This window comes from Trifolium pratense, linkage group LG4 (assembly GCF_020283565.1).
Source record: "Trifolium pratense cultivar HEN17-A07 linkage group LG4, ARS_RC_1.1, whole genome shotgun sequence".
Taxonomy (NCBI): Eukaryota; Viridiplantae; Streptophyta; class Magnoliopsida; order Fabales; family Fabaceae; genus Trifolium; species Trifolium pratense.
Genome location: NC_060062.1, coordinates 2,930,833 through 2,950,124, shown reverse-complemented (window position 1 = coordinate 2,950,124; position 19,292 = coordinate 2,930,833). Strand labels below are relative to the sequence as shown.

The following is a 19,292-nucleotide window of genomic DNA, read 5'->3' as shown; positions in this document are numbered from 1 at the left end:
TCTGATAAATTTCAAAAATATAACATTAATTGCACATCAATGGTTTTAATGAACTAAATTTTTCTTCTTTATTATATGAAACACGAGAAGATAGTAATAATCTCACCTTGAGAGAAATTACTACCGTAGTAATTAACAATCAACTCATTCGAGTAGTAAAAGTCTTATCTTTTTATGTGTCCGCCCTAATTTTTATCAGGAGAATTAACTTCCGCATTCTCTCTAAGTTTTTCGTATTTTTTCGTAGGAAATAGATGATTTCGAGTTTTTTCTTATCTGAAATCACCCATGTGCATATTTTTCATCTCCTTTAATTTAAATAAGTGGTTTCGACATATATATTAGATGATTTTTAGGTTTACTTTTTTTTTTTAATGATTTTGTTGTCTCAATTCGACGTTGTTTGATTTCATCTCATTTAATCTAAAGACATGTGTATTCTACTATTTACTTGAATGATCTGAGTTTGTTTGCGGATTCAACATTTTCAGGATTTTAGCAGTATTAAATTTGAGTGAATATCCTTTTATTATATGTCCTGGATATCCATTAAAATTAACTACAGCGATAAAAACCTTATACCAAATTACTAGTAGCATCTATATTACTTCCCATAAATAAATAAATAAAAAAAGAAAGGTATCTTATGCTTCTTCTAGGAGGCAAGTATCGTCCATTTCTTTAGTTTTTTTTTTCTAATATTTTTAAAAAGAACATTCGTAAATCTTTAGATGCAGATCATATGTACTTTTCTTTTTTTATTAACTCTCCTCTGATTTTCAAGAAAAATAAATCTGGTAATCTATAGTTCCACCATGAGATAATATTTTTCATCATTTATTTGCACTACTTTGTTTCTATTTTAAAAAGGAAACATACAAATACTAATATGTAATATAACTGTTTTAGATGGGCATTTGAATTGGTTAGTACTATTAAATAGTAGTACGTATTTTTGTTGTCATAAATTGATATCTCTAGATATGAAGATTGATTTTGGAAACTTTCACCATTTCTGTCGAGGAGTACGATTTAACCAATTCTGAGTGGTATAACGACCAGTTTTTCAGGACATGAGATTTCTGATGTGAAGTTGCCAATGTCAATTAATATATATAGACTTGCAAAATTGTTGGAGAGAAATTTTACAATAGGATAGTGTTATTCACACTTTTTATATGAGTCTCTAAAGTCTAAATCAGGTAGTTTTTATATAAAATATAAAATTCTTAGACCTACATGAAATATGAAATTCTTAGACCTATATTTTTTTACACAAATTAAGTTTTTAATTGGTTGCACTCAATAATGTTGCACTATAGTATCTATTTACATAAGCCATGTGAGAGGGGATGGAGGAATAAGAAAACGACCTATTTGGGATTAAGTAGGGGTGTTCGCGGTGCGATTTGGTTCAATTTTGAGTATAAAAGACATCCTAACTGCGAGATAAAAATGCATGCGGTTCGGTTTGGTTCGGTTGATTTTTAAAAAGTCATCCAAATCAAACCAAACCAATGCGGTTAGGTTGGTTTAGCTTGTGCGGTTTATCACGATATAAAAAAAATTGACAATATTTCCAACTTGTTACAAAATAAATATAAAAAAATTTAATTTATTTTATTGTTTACATTATACAATATGCATATATAATAATTGTATATACATAATAACTTATTTTTAATACCAAAAATATAGTTCTAGATCGCGTGAAATGATATATTTTGATAGCCTACTGTTTTATGACTTAATTTGGATTGATTATCAATAATTGAAAAGTTAAGTTAAATATTGCGGTTTGATTTGGTTTGGTTCGGTTTTCTGAAATAAAAACCCCAAACCAAATTAAACTGCGCGGTGTAGAAGAAAAATATCCTTGCGGTTAAAACTAAATGCGATTTTCTGTGATTTCGGTTTGGATTAATTCGATTTGCGGGATATGATCATCCATAGGACTAAGGATTTCCAAGGGAACATAATACACAACTAAATGACCTTTTATAACTACACATTTTTATATTTTTAGCAAATATACCATATGAATTTTTTGCACAAATCATTCATGACTAATTCAGGAGGAGGTTGTATTTGTATCCTATGAGTTCGTTCTTTTTAGTGAGTTCATGTTAATTAGGATGTGTTTGTTTCAAGGTTTGTAATGTTATTCCTGGGAATATGAGATCTGAAATGTAACATTGCTATGTTTGTTTCAAGTTTTGAAAATTTGTTCCCAGGAATTTTTTAATCCCAGGAATGTTAATTACACATAACTTCTACACTTGTTATTCTCATGCTAATAGGGTGGGAATATAACATTCCCATGGGAATAAAACTCAACTTCCTATAACTTCTCATAACTTCCCACTACCACTCACATTTATTTGCATTTTTATTTTTTCAATTTTTTATTTTATATAAATTTTAAAAACATTCCCATGAAATCTAAATTTTAACCAAACACATGAGTATGAATGTTATTCCTGGAAATAATAATCCTAGGAATATCATTTCAAAAAATGCAATTTCATACCTTGAAACAAACACACCCTTATAGTAAGTGGATGAAAACTAACAACTTTACTCGGAAACTATTAATTGAGTTTTTTTTCCCTTCTAATGGAGCAAATGGGGTGTCATTTCAAAACAAAAAAAAAAGGGAAGAAAAAAAGAAACAGAAAGATGGTATAACATGAAGAGAAAAAGCAATATTCCATTTAGAAAACACCAAACAAAGAAAAAAATTCATAGGACCACGAGATTAAGCTATTTTTAAATAATCCATGTCCTCAAAAGTCTAAAAGATCCATAGGACTTCAAATAAAATTATAAATAAAAAAATAACAATAATTCATACTTGCATTGTCTTTCTCATGAATAATCCATTATTATAATCTTTCATTAATATATTAAAAAAATGACAACAACATTGGGAGGAAAAACAAATAGAAAACAAGTTAATAAGAATCCAAAGTCCAAACAAACAAAATATAATCAAGTTAATTAAAATAAACAAACAAAATGCTAATATTTGAATTTGGTGTATAATGAATAATTGATTATGAGATAGACAAAATTAAGAAATACTACTGCTCAACTTAAATTTATTTCAACTCAATTCTTTCTAACTATTCGTTCCCACAATAAACTCGTTAATTAAAATTCAACCAAAAAATAATAAAATATTATATAAAATAATAAAATATAATAATAAATAAACTAAAAATAATAATAGAATGATGAGAAAGAGGGGGCAAAAGATTATGTATTAATTAATAATTAATAAAATGCAAAAGGTGAATAATACTAATAATAATATTAAATAAAAAAAAATAAAAAAGAATAAATTAATCAGACGTTGATGGGGTTACAGAGGAACATGAGGGACGATGGAGACGCATCACTGGCAATCATTCCACCACCACCAGCAAGTCTCTCGTAACTATCAATACAAAACAAAGACAACGAAAGCTGAACCTCATGCCGAGTCCAAACTCGTTTCATAACTCGTTCCGACTCACTGAGTCGACTCAACACCGGCCTAACACATACCATATAAAGTCTCTTGTAACCACCAAGCGCCACCACAACTGGTCTCACCGTCGCTGGAGGTGGAGTTAACACGTGGCGGAAGCAGAGATGTTCCCAAATAGAATCATCGTTGTTTGTGAGGTTGCACCATAAACGACATACACAGGATGCTACACCGAGTGAAGGACCGTCGAGTCGTTTAAGGATTTCTCGTAGAATGTCAATGTTGTCGTTTATGAAAAATTTGTGTCGTTTATTTTGTTGTTGTTGATTTGAAGTGTTTCTTCTCATTTTTTGTTGCATATATTCATGGTAATGGTGGTGGTGCACCATAGTGGAATAAGAGAGAAACCAAGAGAGTGTGTATAGTAATAGTGGTGAGTTGAAGAAGAAAAATATGGAATGTGAAAGTGGGGTGTGGTTTTAACTTACAAAGTTTCTAGGTTGTGACAAATATTTTTCATTTTTTATTTTATGAAAAAGAAAACAAAGGTGTGACAAATTTATTTGTCTTGTTTTGATGTATATACTTTTAAATTTTAACTTGTTTGAAAGCATAAATTAATGGGTATTTTCATTTTTATGATTTAGATAACTACTTAATTGATATTGGTTCGATTAAAGCAACCAAAATATAAATATGTAACTTGTATCGAATTGAAGTTAATCATGTAACTTGTTTTAGTGGTAAAGACAGTTAAGAACTCTCATATTGGTTACGAGATAGTATGAATAAGAATTCTCACATCGGTTACGAGATGGTCTAAATATATGTTTATAGGTGAGGGTATTTTTCACCTTACAAATCGATTTTATAGGATTGAATTTGACCCAATTCCCAATTATAAGAAAGACGAGAGAATAAATGATTTTTTCTTGGAAGACAAAAAATTTACTTATAAAAAACATTATTGATAGCGATTAGAATTTGTGATAATTTAACATTGATTCACAACCACTTAAGAAGATGATCCATTGTAACACTCAAATACTTTTAATCTCTATTTTAAAAACGAAATTTTGTCCAATTTAAAAACCTATTTTTTGTTCTCCAATTTTTTTAATTTTAGTTCTTGTTCTTTATCTCAGTTTTCGGTCATTTTTTAATTTTGTGACAACGTTTATGACAAATATGTTATTAATATAATTAACGATATTATGTCATAAATGAATAGAATAGTACATCAAAAACATTATATGAATATAAAAAATAAATCAAGGACCGAAATTCAATTTTACCATGGAAAACCAAAACCTTTTTTGAAAATAAAAATAAAATAGGGGGACTCACTTAAAGTGTATTTAAGTTTTTTTTTATCTTTCACTTAATGGTTGGTTCAGTCCTATAACTTATCGGAATTATGACAAATCTCAAGATTCAGACTGTCGTTAATAAATTAAGTTTTGAATTTCCTGCATTTATAAGATCACATAGTTTTCTATAGTAGTTGATGTTAACCAATATTGATTGAAGATCAAACCATTTCGATTTGATATCATCAAGTTAATTACAAATCATCATGTCCATCAATTCTAGATCGAAGATAAGTAGCCATGTCTGCGACTGCACCAAATCCATTTCCAATAAATTATATATCCTCCAATTGGCACCAGGAATAGGATACAGTATACACACTTGCAAAATCTGTGTGAAATCATTAACAAATATTTTGACTTTGGACAAATGATATAATGAAATTAATATGTGAACATGTTTTGAGAGTTATATAGTATGATTTTTCATTTGTTATTATATAGTACTAGTATATTGTTGTCAGATTATTAATTTGTTGGTATGGTTGGATTTGTGCATGTAGAGAGGGAGAGATTGTGAGCATCGAGAGGAGAGGGGTAGGGGACAAGAGAAAGGTCCAAATTGCAAAAGAACTAGAACCAATGCTAATTAGCTTTTGTTTTCCTCTTGTTGCTTTTGTATATACTAGTAGGTTTTTGGGGTAACCATTATTTGTTGTTTCTTGTTTTTGTTCTTGTTTGCATTCTTCAATACTACCTTGTTGGATGGATGAAGACCGTTGTGACACATTCACATCAACATTCATAGACAGAAAAAAGAAAAAGAGTACTTATTCACTAACTTTGAAGATCTAAATCAAAATTAATAGTAAAAAAAATAAAATCCAAAATGATTTTCTCGTTTGTTAGAGTGGGTTTGGAATTGTCTCCCCTACTAAAATACATAGTTTGACACTACTTTGTATCTCGGTCAATATTAAAATACAGATCGAATAGTTCAAGTTCATTTATGATCAGACAATTCTGAACTATTACAGCGTCCTGCTATAACAGTAGGAAATCCAAATCTGTTGAAGTATAAAGTGCGCATAAGGGTGTTATAATTATAATAAAACAAGAAATTAAATGATGAGAAATAATAAATATTAGGCTTATGTGGGGGTAAAGTTGGGGGCCAAAATCGTACAATTGAAACTCTGGGGGCCAAGATTGCATAATTGTCAAACTTAGAGGGTTAAAATCGCACAATTGAAACATGGAGGCCAAAATCGCACAATTGTAAAACTTGGAGAGCCAAAACTGCAATTAAGCCTAAATATTATAAGTGATGTGATAAAAAGTAAAAGTGATAAAAAGTAAAAGCATACAATGAAAAGAAAATGAATCAATAGTGGTGATTGAGTCTAGCAAAATGAGTTAAATTCTCGCAACATAGTGAATTAAAATTTGAATTATGAGAAATGAAATATTTGCATTTAGTGTCAACTATGATGCAAATAAAATTATTTTTATTTGAGGAAACATATACACCAAGGCAAACAAACCCTATGCTCTGGGCTTTCAAAAACTCAAATTTTCTATCAATAGTGGTGGAGAGGAGAGAAAAAGCAAAGAGAAAAGGGGCTAGATCCATAATTAAGAAATTGAAGTTATTCAAGAGCTAGATCCATAATTAATTTTTTATGAACGAGAAAAGGAAAATTGGATTTGAGATTGGGGATTAGAGATTTGGAAACTGGAATTGGATTGAGAGTGAGAAGGATCAAGGTGTTACTTTCTCATGATGTTGGGGATTTCTTGGCTTGTGAGATGAAGATGATGTTGGGATTTTTATTTTTATTTTTTTTTCCAGAAAAGAAGATGAAGATGATGAACATTGTTCATCAAATTATGAGATGGTTTAATTTTAATTAATTAGAAATATTTTTTTAAAAAAATTAAAATTATGCATTTTTTAACTAAAAAATCATTGTACATTAAAAAAGATATTATAGTAAATTTTGTATACAAAAAGTTATCCTGTAACTCAGTCACATGTTCAGTACTGTTCTGTCTAGTAGCAATCCTTTTGCAAATCAAACGCACTAATATAGTACGGATGTTTAGGAGTCAAATGTAACAAATATTTTCTTAGAATTTATACATTTAATTTTTAAACATTAGTTGTTTTATATTACTCCTTCAGTTTTCTTGAAAGTGTCCGGTTTGAATTATAACACTAAATTAAGAAAGTGGATTTTTGCACTCTATCTTCCTATTATACCATCATCTTAATTCATCGATAAATTCCTATTTTTTTTTTGCACCTAGTACTCATCTTATTTAAATCTTCAATGAACCATTATTATAGGTAACAAATTCTGTTTAAATCTTTTTTTTTTTGTGGTGTTACAAAGTAACAAAGCAATTTTGTTTAAATATGAATATAACAAGGAATCAACAAACTTTCCTATAGTAAAACAAAAGGAACAAACTTTCTTTTTTTTTAAAAAAAAAAATTAGTTTTTCAATATATATATATATAAAAAAAAAGTATATTGAAAAATATAACAATAATTGACAAATTATATAATTAACAAATCGTATCCTTAAAACACAAATTGAACAGTTCATTAGAAACACTAAATATGATAGAACTGGACAGTTTAAGAAAACGGGAGAGTATTAAATACAAAAAAATTATATTTATATACTTTAATACGTGTCATTAAAATACGTGTTATCGTATCTCATACCGTAATTGATTTAAACATGACTACTACTAATAGTTACTCGTACTACTAATTACTATCTAGTCTAGTATGTAGTGTGAAGTGTACTCCCTCCGTTCCGGAATGAGTGAGACGACATTTGACTATTGTACACTATTCACAGATATTGTTTTGATTGTATTTTTTTACTAATAAATAAAAATAAATATTAACATATAAGATATTGTTAGATTCGTCTCGATGAGTATTTTTAAAACATCAATTTTTTATAACTTTTACTATTATACAATTAAAAATATTAGTGGTCAAAATTATGTATTGACATATGTGAACCAGTTAACTGGCTCACTCATTGTGGCACGGATGAATGAAGTAGTAGTTTGGAACATTTTCTTCAAATCACACGAGAGGTTAAAGTCTTTTCAAAATCATCTTTTGATTTTAAATAATAAAAAGTCAAGACTCAAGAGCACAATGTGAAAACAAGCCTCCGATGACTATGCATGTTTACAAATGGGACAAGTAAATGGAGTTGGAGTTCATTATTACCAAAGCCCGCCCGTTTTTAAACAAGTCGATTTTTTTTTTGTTATATTATATATAAAATTTTCACTATAATTATTTATTGGTGATTAATTTTTGTTAGCCAGGGATATATTATGTGCAGCATATAATATAAGGTGTGGTTAGGGGGAATTTTTTGCTTCATTATGTTGCTGCTGCTAAAATCAGTATATAGGATTATAGGGGGTAGTGTTTTTTTGCCTTGTATTTGTTTTGGTGGTGGTGTCTTGGGTGTATTCTAGAACCTAACATCTTTTGTATGTGAGATTGGTTCTTGTCTTTCGTCTCGTAATAACGAGCAATTTCCTTTATAATATCAATTAGAAATATATTTGAAAATAATAATAACAATAATTTAAATATACAAATTATTTTGATAATAGCTTATATTTGGAATAAATATGGATGGAAATAATTTTTTGTCTTCTTTCTAACTTAACGAGTTACCGTAGTTATGATTTTTGACCACTTAGTAAGATGCAAGTGTATCCGAAAGTATTAGGCGTAAAATATTTGTAGGTGATATTTTAAGTTCGACGTTGAATCTTAGGACTTAACACGTACATGTGGTGGAATCTACCAAGCTAGAGCACGATAGGGGTGGAGGAAAATTCCGATAGAGCCATAAAATGCGTAGAGATTGGAAGGAGCACCAACAACAAAAACTTCTATTGGGCCAACACTTAGAGACAAAAGTTAGGGGAGCCAACAATATTAAAGACCCTAATAGTCCTAGCTATAAACCATGGATACAACTTCAAGAAAACGGATTTAAAGTAATCATCTAATCAAATATTAACGGTTGAGATTGAAATTATAAAATATTAATTAAATTATACTAAATTAATCCAAACCGTACAATTATGTTTTAACGGTCGAGATGATTAACTGCGTGAAAACAGTACAATAGCTAATCCGGCCATCCGGGTCCCAATTTCAAGGTATCTTCATAACTTAGTCCCTTTCGAGATTTCTATGAGACTAAATATGAAGTCCATAAGATATCTAATTTTTAAACGAAAAGAATACTGTATTTATTTGCATTAATACTATTACACAAAAAAAATATACTATTACATTTGTCAAAATAAAATAAAATACTACTACACAAAAATGGACAATTCAAATGAATTTGGCAAGTTCTGTTAGAAGTCCAGTCCAATCCAACAGCAACGGTTGACCCCCCCTTGTTATCATGGTATACTATCTATATGACCTCTGTATAAACTTAGGATTCCAACAGTTTTTTCAAGAATATTTGTTTAAACTACATATTGTATATTTAATTTATTTGACTTATACCTTGGAATGATTCTACCAAACCATGCACGTTGAATAATGAATTTATGTACGTGGACACAAACGCAAGATACTCTCCCAAAGAAGATAATGTTTATTTATGAGTGACTTAATGCAATTTAAAATTTTAAAAATATACACACACTACAAAAAAAAGCGTTATTTAGCCACGGTCAAAACCGTAGTTAAAAGTATCATTAACCGTGGCTAAAAAAACTTGCCACGGTAATTTTGAGGGTGGCTTATAACGGTGTTGCTAAATTTAGCCACAGCTAAACATGATTTTTGCCACGGCTATATAAAGCATGGTAACAATTTCTTAACCATGGTCATTTAACAATGTAAATTGAGCTCTTCTAATTTCTCAATACCATTATTTTGAAGTCATGTTAAGAACAAATAGTTTTAGAACAACTAGTGATATCATGATATGAGACACACTTGAAGAATCTCACATTAGGTATGGAAATTGAACTATAATGTTTAATTCGGACTTTTATTTATTAAAATTTTAACTTATTGAGGGAAAAAAAAGGAAATTGAACAACTTTGTATTATTGAATTGGTTATCGGTGATTTATACTAGTTCTATAAGACTCACTAATTAGGAGGATAGCACCAAGCGAGGCGCAAATCTTCTATCTATCACTAACACAATTAGACAAAGTGACAACTACCACTGAAACTCATACATGTAATTGTGAAATTTTGAATTCGAAACTGCTTGAAGATGCATGTCCAACCTTAGAAATCAAAGACACAGTAGTACGATCCTATAGAACAGATCATGTTCAAATAACGTCGTTAAAAGATGTCCAACCTATGAATACTGACATTGTAGAGTTGAACTACGATTTATGGAGAACAAAAATTCCATTTTAATACTTTTTTTGGTCCTATATATAAGAGAAAATTTACTTTTTAGATTCATTAATAATTTAATGTATTTGGACCATAATATGCTCCACATATATTAGATTTTTAATGAATCTAAAAAGTAAACTCTCTCTTATATATAGGACCCGAGGGAGTATATGCTAGTAATTAAGAATGAAGCATTTTCATTTTAACAATAATAATAATATACCCCATGCCCTTATTTTCAATGGTTACAAATTATATTTCAAATCTTAAAACAAAAAATGCATAGATCTTATACATGCAGAAAATCTATATATTTGGCTTATAGTCATCATTGCATATACTTATTTTCTTTCTTTATGGATAGAATACTTGATTCACACGTAGAATAATGCAAAGAATATTTTGTAGTAATAGCGTGATATTGCTAGCTAATAATTTTTGCTTATTTGAAGAGAGAAAGATGCTTGTTGGTGACATAAAGACAACAACAAGAATTTTAATTTCTCCATATGTTTAGGTTGGCAATTGAAAATCAACAGTGAATTTTAGAAACAAAAAGAGAATGCACTGATACAACCAAAAAACAACATTGAATTTTTGCCTTTGAATCGTTTCAATAAATGGAAACAAAGTGGTACCAACATTGCTCCACCAAACTATAGTCTTTATACATTTTTCCTTCCCTAGCTAGGCATACCAATTAAAATTAAAAGTGACATTACAACTACATTTTATATTTTTCCACTTGAACAATTTGATGAATGTTTCAATACCAACAAATTAAGAAAAAGTGAATATTGAAATGTCTCAAGAATTTCGACTAATGGACTATGCTATATTTATTACGCATTTGAGATATAAATAGTTGTTCAATTAAGATTAGACAGTTTAAAAAATATAAAAAAAATTAATATATTTTTATTTTATAATTTAAAACACAAAATTTAAATCCAAATTATTTGTTCATGATCGATTAAATTGTCGCCAATATTTTAAATGCGTGAATGCAAAAAATTCCTAGGGTAAAGCTGGATCCATGCCTCACGCGATTAGATTTTCTCCCACATGAAGAAAAAATGAAAATTATCCCAAGTCCTTTGATACAAAAAGCATAAATAAATATTAACATAATATAGTTTAAATACATCAATTCTACAATAAATTTTAAAAATAAACTTTTTCTTGTATATAGAATCGGAGGGAGAGTATACTCTCAAGTACCGGCAAAGGTGTTTGAAATTTTGACATTTTTATTTATTAATTAAAGTTTTATGTATATGTATGAAGAGACTATAGACCCCACACTGCAAATTCATGAGTGTGTCTTAAGGTATTGTTTTTATTAGGTTGGCCTTGTTTGTTGGACATACTCTAGAGAAAACACTGTTCCCTATTCTTGCTCTAAGGAACAAGATAAATGCAAAAATACAAGTAGATAGTACCCCCTATGAAGTTTACAACCATAAATTCACCAAAAAATTTCATCTAGCTTCTTTCTCACCCAACAAACAATTTATCCTTTGTACTTTGTTCTTGTAAAGTTGTGCCCACATCTTAAATGGTCAACTAGGTAGAATATTTCAGAGAATCTACAATTGTCACTCATCATGAGTCATGACCATACATCAACAAATTTTATATCCAGTGAGTGGTGAAGTAGAGTTCAATAATAGAATCAATCAACTCTTAGCATGTGGTCCATTGTTCATATCTTTGGGATAAAATTCTCATATATTAATTCTTCTTATATCCATTGAAGTTAGGAGTGGTAAAACTTAAAAGGATGAATTGGATAGAAGATATGATTTTAATAATTTAAGCATTTGTTGCATCAACATTATACTAGAGTATAATCAAAGTATAGACAAAAGATACACTATTATGATTAGGGATCTTCTTAGAAATGAGTATTGGACCTAACTCAATCTTACAAAACCGGTTTGTAAGGTGAGGATTGCCTCTAGTATATAAACACTTAGTCAGGTCATCTCTCAACCGATGTAGGACTCTTAACATACCCCCTCACGTCCAGCACTATTGGGCTTGGTGCATGGATATAAACGGTAGGTGGCCCGATAGCGGAAACCTGATAACAGGTGGTCCAATGGATCGTGGAGAGGCTCTGATACCATCTTAGAAATGAGTATTGGACCTAACTCAACCTTACAAAACTGGCTTGTAAGGTGAGGATTGCCTCTAGTATATAAACACTTAGTCAGACCATCTCTCAACCGATGTGGGACTCTTAACAGATCTCCCGATTAGCACAAGTACCTTATGATAAAAACTTTAAACAACATCCATAGAACAAACAAACAAAAAGGTAAAAGGTAAACAGAAAGAAGAACATGAAAACAAACAACATTGCAATGACAGCCATGGTTCTAAATAATCAACCTTATGTATCATGACATCTTTCTTCTATGTCCTAACCACTATCTTAGCTAGAAGTGAGCAACTATAGAATCTGCTCCTAATTATTTTTTAAAAATTTTATAGCTAATGGAATATTTTAATTATTTGTTTATTTTGCTGTACATTTGCTTTTGAATGGGATTGAGGACTTTTGTTGCACATTATTCCTTGTTTCATGGGGAAGAAAAGAACCTTCCTTAATCTGGACACTAAAGTTAGAAGTTTATTTAATCATGGTGATAAGCTCTGACAAAAGCATCTTTGAACAGTGATTTAGTTAAGCATAAATTCAAATTAGTACTATTGCCAGCAAGTAATTTCAAAGCACAAGGAAGGAGCAAGTTACTATAGCATCCAAAATTAGACTTTGTTAACCATAAAGTTATATTATTAGTCATGCATTTTTTTATTAACCTATAATTTTTATTGGAACGAACTCTGATAATTCAGTGATAAGCTATGGAGTAAATAAATTCTAACTAAAAATTATTTTTACCAGGAATTGAATTCAAATTCTTTTGAACAATTAGTATTAGGAAAAACTTTAACCATTTCAGTACAATATCTTGATTAGTCCTACATTTAATCTGAGGGTCGTACACTGTTACATTGTAAATACAGGTGCACCACATTAACACAAGTGCACAACATCTCACTTATGAACGCATATCTAAGTCATCTCTTAATCGATGCGAGACTTCTTTAACACACCTCGCTTCTAGCTGTTGGGAAAAACCGGCATAGAGAAAATAAAAGAACGCAATCAACAACACAAGAATATAACGTGGAAACTCCAAATCGGAGAAAAAACCACGGTCGTTGTCAAAACCGACAACCAGAGAATAAACACTATGTGAAAATTGTTACAACACATAGACTACCCTCAACCTACCCTTGGCCCCCAATACACCCACACTCTCCAAAGCAAATACCTAACTACATCTCTCAACCCTCTAATACAAGAGTACAAGAGAAAAACAAAAAAGTCAGATATAAGCTTAAAGTGCTACTGACTGGTGCAATTATAAACAAAGAACTTAGGTCCATTATATAACCTTGATTCCCTCATTGCTTCACCATTCTAAGCGATGTGGGACTTCTTCAATATAATTTCTTTGACCTTTTTTTTTCTTCATTAGCAATGTGGGACTTACATTGCAATCAACCCCAACAATCTCCACCTTGATTGTAATGGTCTTCAATCTTCATTGTCTATACTGACAATCATTATCTTATGCTTCCATTGTCTATACCGACAATCATTGTCTTCACCGACAATCATAATTCTCATTGTCTATACCGACAAATTAAATTATCATACTCCACCATAAAAAAGTACACTCCACTTGGAACTAAACCATCCCAAGAATTTCATTCACTTGGAACTAAACCATCCCAAGATTTTTCTTCACTTGGAACCAAGTCATCCCAAGAATTTCATCTCGAAACCTCGCTGACAATTTATGGTGCAACTTCCATGTTGGCTTTCTCTGGAAGTTCATCAGCCATCGAGATAACCGCGTACCTTGCATCAATGCCAACCAATGCCCGCACGCTATCATCACACACCTTGCATCCATGTCAAACGATGCCCATGTGCCACTTGAACAACTTCAAACTGTTTTGAAACCATCTTCAGGCCATTGTTAGACTCCAACAATTCCAGTTTAGTTACATCACCTAGTAAACCTTGTTTCACTAGTCCAACTAAACTCATGTCACTAACAAGTACCCACCCGAAGATCCACAACTTAACCAAAACATGAGAATCACCACTAGTAACATGCATAACCAATAATAGTAGAACTATCTATGCATCAAAGTTAAAGAAAATACCTCACATCGTATTAAAAGAAACTCACCCATACCTTGAACCTTACAAGCTTTCCCGTCTCCAAGATGAACAACTTCACCTTCAACTAGTTCTATGGATTCAAAAGTATTTCTTCTTCAAACACATGTGATAGGAGCTTCCAAAGTCCATGACTCAACACTTCATTGATTCCCAACTTCCACTAGCACCTCCGCATCCTCATAATAAGTTGTTGTTTCAGACGTAACCCGAGTATTCTTAGCACCGCCTCTCCAGACTGATGTTGAGTATTATTATCACCGCCTCTCCAGACTGACCTTGTGTAACCCAGATTGCATCACCACATAGATTCTTCCATCAATTTTCTCTAGCCTAAACTTCACAACGGAACTCCCTCCTCCTGAATCAAACCAAGAGCTCTGATACCAATTGTTGAGAAAAACCGGCATAGAGAAAATAAAAGAACGCAATCAACAACACAAGAATATAACGTGGAAACTCCAAATCGGAGAAAAAATCACGGTCGTTGTCAAAACCGACAACCAGAGAATAAACACTATGTGAAAATTGTTACAACACATAGACTACCCTCAACCTTCCCTTGGCCCCCAATACACCCACACTCTCCAAAGCAAATACCTAACTACATCTCTCAACCCTCTAATACAAGAGTACAAGAGAAAAACAAAAAAGTCAGATATAAGCTTAAAGTGCTACTGACTGGTGCAATTATAAACAAAGAACTTAGGTCCATTATATAACCTTGATTCCCTCATTGCTTCACCATTCTAAGCGATGTAGGACTTCTTCAATATAATTTCTTTGACCTTTTTTTTCTCTTCATTAGCAATGTGGGGCTTACATTGCAATCAACCCCAACACTAGCGTTATTGGGCTTAGGGAACATATATAAATGATAGATAACCAGATCATAAACTTAATAGCTGCTGACCCAACGAATCGTGGAGGAGATGCCAACTAACTTGTTTGTTGGCAATGTTTAGGAAAGAAAATTGTTTCATATAAATTTATGGTGGATCAATGTTTGAAAATGATTTAAAACAATGTTAACAAATGATAATGCATTTTGTAACTAAAACTCCATAGTATTACTCGTTCTCACACACTCACACTGAGGCTATGATTCAATTGGTGGTGGGTTGGAAAAAAGCACGAAAAATAAATATTAGTCCCTAAAAATCCAACATATATATATTTGTTTTCTTTTGTTTTTGTCAAATCAACGTTAAATCAAATCATTAATTTAGTCGTAAAGACGTGGAAGGTCTTAAACTTTTATTCACATAAGGCAATATTGATCATCGTTGCAATTTTAAATGATTTTTAAGCAAGTGAATAAAAAATCACATGGGACACTTCTCCATTATACAATTGTCTTAAAAAAGTTATCAACTTTGTTTCTATCAATTGTCTTGTTTGTATTATAGGGTGTTGACATATTTTACTAGTTAATTTACTTGAGTAAAGAACTTTAGGCCCAAATAATGATATATGGAGAATGAGCAAATTAACATTAACACCATATCATATGAGAATACAAAAAATTGCACGAACGCAAGGGGATAAACTAGATTGTAGGACACTACTTGCTGCCATGTGAATTAAATTTATAGAGGCATAGGATGATGTCATTGGTAGCACATTATTATTCAAGTACTCATATAAAATGGACCAAGTAACTTTGTGACAAAAATAAAAGAAAATAATATAAGGTTGAAAAGAAGAATTCTCAAGCATGTGAATTAAAAGACTTGTCAACATCAACCCCAATCTAACATATTGAGTGTTTCTTAAATTTATTTATTTTTTTGACAAAAGTGTTTCTTACATTTTTTATCTTCTTATAATAGTACTTATTTAAGTTCAATTTATGCGTATTGGATTCTATTTTCCCTTACACGTGACTAGATTAATTTTAGACCCACTCTATATATCAAGAGATTCCTCTTACACGAGGAAGTGACAAATTCCTTAGCCAACTAGTAACAAAATATCTATCTATAAGGTAAAGTCTACATTTCATTCTTTTCCTTTATTTCTTTTTTTCCGGATGAATCATTCTTTTCTTTTATCTAATACTCAATATTTAGGTGTAAACAAAACTCAATATTTAGGTTAGCTTGTTTTTGAATTTGTATAAGCTTCCATAAAATTTAATTCTTTTTTTTTTTCTTAATATTTTGATCTTCTACACACATTGATGTTAATTTTATAGTAAGTGCATGTTTAGACTGACACCTTATGTGCATAATAATTGTATGTTATTGTGATTTCAACCATAGCTATCAATCGTAGTTTTAAAAATTAGACCGAATATTTTGTCATCCTAAATTTTTTTATAAAGAAAAAAGAAACTACATATTAACCAAAGCCTTATAATTATCCTGAGGTGTGCACGAAAACAAGAGTCAAAAAGTTATAACACAATAGAAAGAAAAAAAAAAGGGAGTAAAAGCACCCAAGACAGCTCAGCCGGTTAAGTAACCATATATATATATAAAGGGTCATGTTAAACAGTGCCCTCGGAACACTGATTAAGCATATTAAAAAAGGAAACAAGTGATAAAATTAAGGGTCTTGTTAACATGTGCCCTAAGGGCACATGATAAGATATACCAAAATAGAAATTTAACATTTAATGATACAAGAAATTTAATGCTTCAAAAGTCAAAATACATAAATTAGCATTTAATAATTTCTATTTTTACTTCCTTAACATGTGCCTTAAGGGCACAAGTTAACATTCTCCTAAAATTAATAATGAGAGAGAATAAGTTTTTACATCATGAAAATTTTGAATGCACAATTTACGAGATAAAATTTCTATATTTATATTCTTAATCAGTGCCCCGGGACATATATAAATCGTAGTCAAAACCCAACACATTAAGCTTAAGCGAGCATCAAAGAGACGATTATTTTGAACTTTCCAAATTAAGGGGAAGGGGGTGTTAACAGAATAGTAGATAATTAAATTATCTAAAAGATAAGGCCCAACAGAATAGAAGCTAAAGAGATCTAATCTATAACTGGCCCAGAAACATTACAAAGTAAATTAATTGACCTTGAGCTATCCTAAACTAGTGGTGTACGTGGGCCGGATTGGGTTGGGTTTGGCCAAATCCAAAACCCAAACCACATACGGTACTCCGGGTTGGGTTTAGTAAAATAACCACTCGTTATAACATTGGGCCGAGTTGCGTAAATCCACCAATTTTTGGGTTGGATTGGGTTGGGTTGTGGGTTACCCATATTATTTTTCTATTTTTTTTATATTAAATATCTAAATGTTGAATCATCATATTTTTTCATAAAAAACAACTCAATCAATTTATTTTCTTGAAAAATAGGGTAACTTTTTTTCACTATAAAAAATAATCACCCATTTTTTTGTGTAAAACTAATTTACGGGTTGGATAGCGTGTTATCCAAATCATTTTTTTGCTTTTTTTAATATCAAATGACTAAACCATGAATCACTTTGTTTATGAAAATTATTCAATTTTTTTAAATTTTAAAAAAATAATGCGAAAAATTATCATATTTGTTCATAAAAATTATTCAATTTTTTTTATTTTCGTAAAAAATAGTATAACTCATTTTCAATATAAAAATATTTAATAATCAAATGAAAAAATCTTTAGTATTTTCATAAAAAAATTCAAGAAACATAGCACTAGTGGGTTTTTTGGGTTGGGTCCGGTTTTACCCGAAACCCGACTTTTTAAATGGGTTTTTCATTTTTGAAATCCATATCCACCCACATGCCCGACCCAACCCACTTTTTTGGGTTGGATTGGGTGGGTTTGACCGGGTCAACCGGATTTGCCCAACCCATGTACACCCCTATCCTAAACAGTGTTTCGGGACAATAGTTAAAGAAATAAAAATGGAGAAGGACATGAATGAAATAAGCTGAAAATGAATCCATCGTCTATATGAATAATAACTGGCTGCATATTTCAGTTGGCACAAAAATTAGGGGTCAGGATTTGAACTCAGATTTTTCACTTATTCACTGATCATATTCTAGCCACTAATCTGTTTAATAAAGAAAAAAGTATTATTGGCAACAATTCGCTACAAAAAAGTATTATTGGCAACAATTCGCTACAGGAAATTGATATCCATCGTGTTCGATTTGACATATCTCCCATATAAATTTATTACGCATAATGGGTTACACATACAGTAGGTAGAAAGAGAAATACTTGTATGGTCTTGGTCTCATTTGGTCACACACACATAACAAAACATACATATTATTCAATTATTTTTTCTTTGTGCCTTTTTCTCAATTATGTGAGTGTGACCAAATATTAATGGTCCATGCAAGTATTTCTCAGGTAGAAAAGGCTATCACAAACTAAACAAATTTGGTTAATTTTGGATTTAGTTAAAAAGTTTTATTTTTGTCACCCTATTATGGGACTCGCCCTACAAAATTATTATACTACCTCAGTCCGCTACTTAGGTCACCGAATACTGTCCGACATTTAAGTGATGGACATGTTAAAATTCTTTAGTTTTTGAACCAGTTGAGATCCCACACCCTACCAAGATTTTTATAACGTCCACTACAATAGTGGACGTTATAAAAATCTTGGTAGGGTGCTTTTAACTCAAAAATTACTCATTTTTTACACGTCAACTACTTATGTAGCGAAAAGATAAAATGGGAAACTATTAGGGCGCGTGATAGAGAGTTGAAGCTCTATCAAGCTACACTAAGCTAAACCTAAAAAAAAAATAATTAAAGAAATGCAAATAAATAAAAATAGATAAAGGGTAAATTTTAATATGGACCACTTCATCAAGTGGTC

General features: G+C 30.8%; 1 protein-coding gene across 1 annotated transcript; it reads right to left on the bottom strand.

Annotated features, from left to right (window-relative positions):
- Positions 1–3,256: 3,256 nt before the first annotated feature.
- On the bottom strand, positions 3,257–3,943 carry LOC123919837 (F-box protein SNE-like). The gene has a single exon (XM_045971845.1). It carries the CDS (start codon positions 3,859–3,861, stop codon positions 3,349–3,351), a length of 513 nt encoding a protein of 170 aa, XP_045827801.1. The 5' UTR covers positions 3,862–3,943; the 3' UTR covers positions 3,257–3,348.
- Positions 3,944–19,292: the final 15,349 nt, after the last annotated feature.

What these genes read in the sequence shown, in the direction of transcription:
- LOC123919837 (XM_045971845.1), bottom strand. Translation starts at nt 3,861, where the DNA reads ATGGTGCACCACCACCATTACCATGAATATATGCAACAAAAAATGAGA.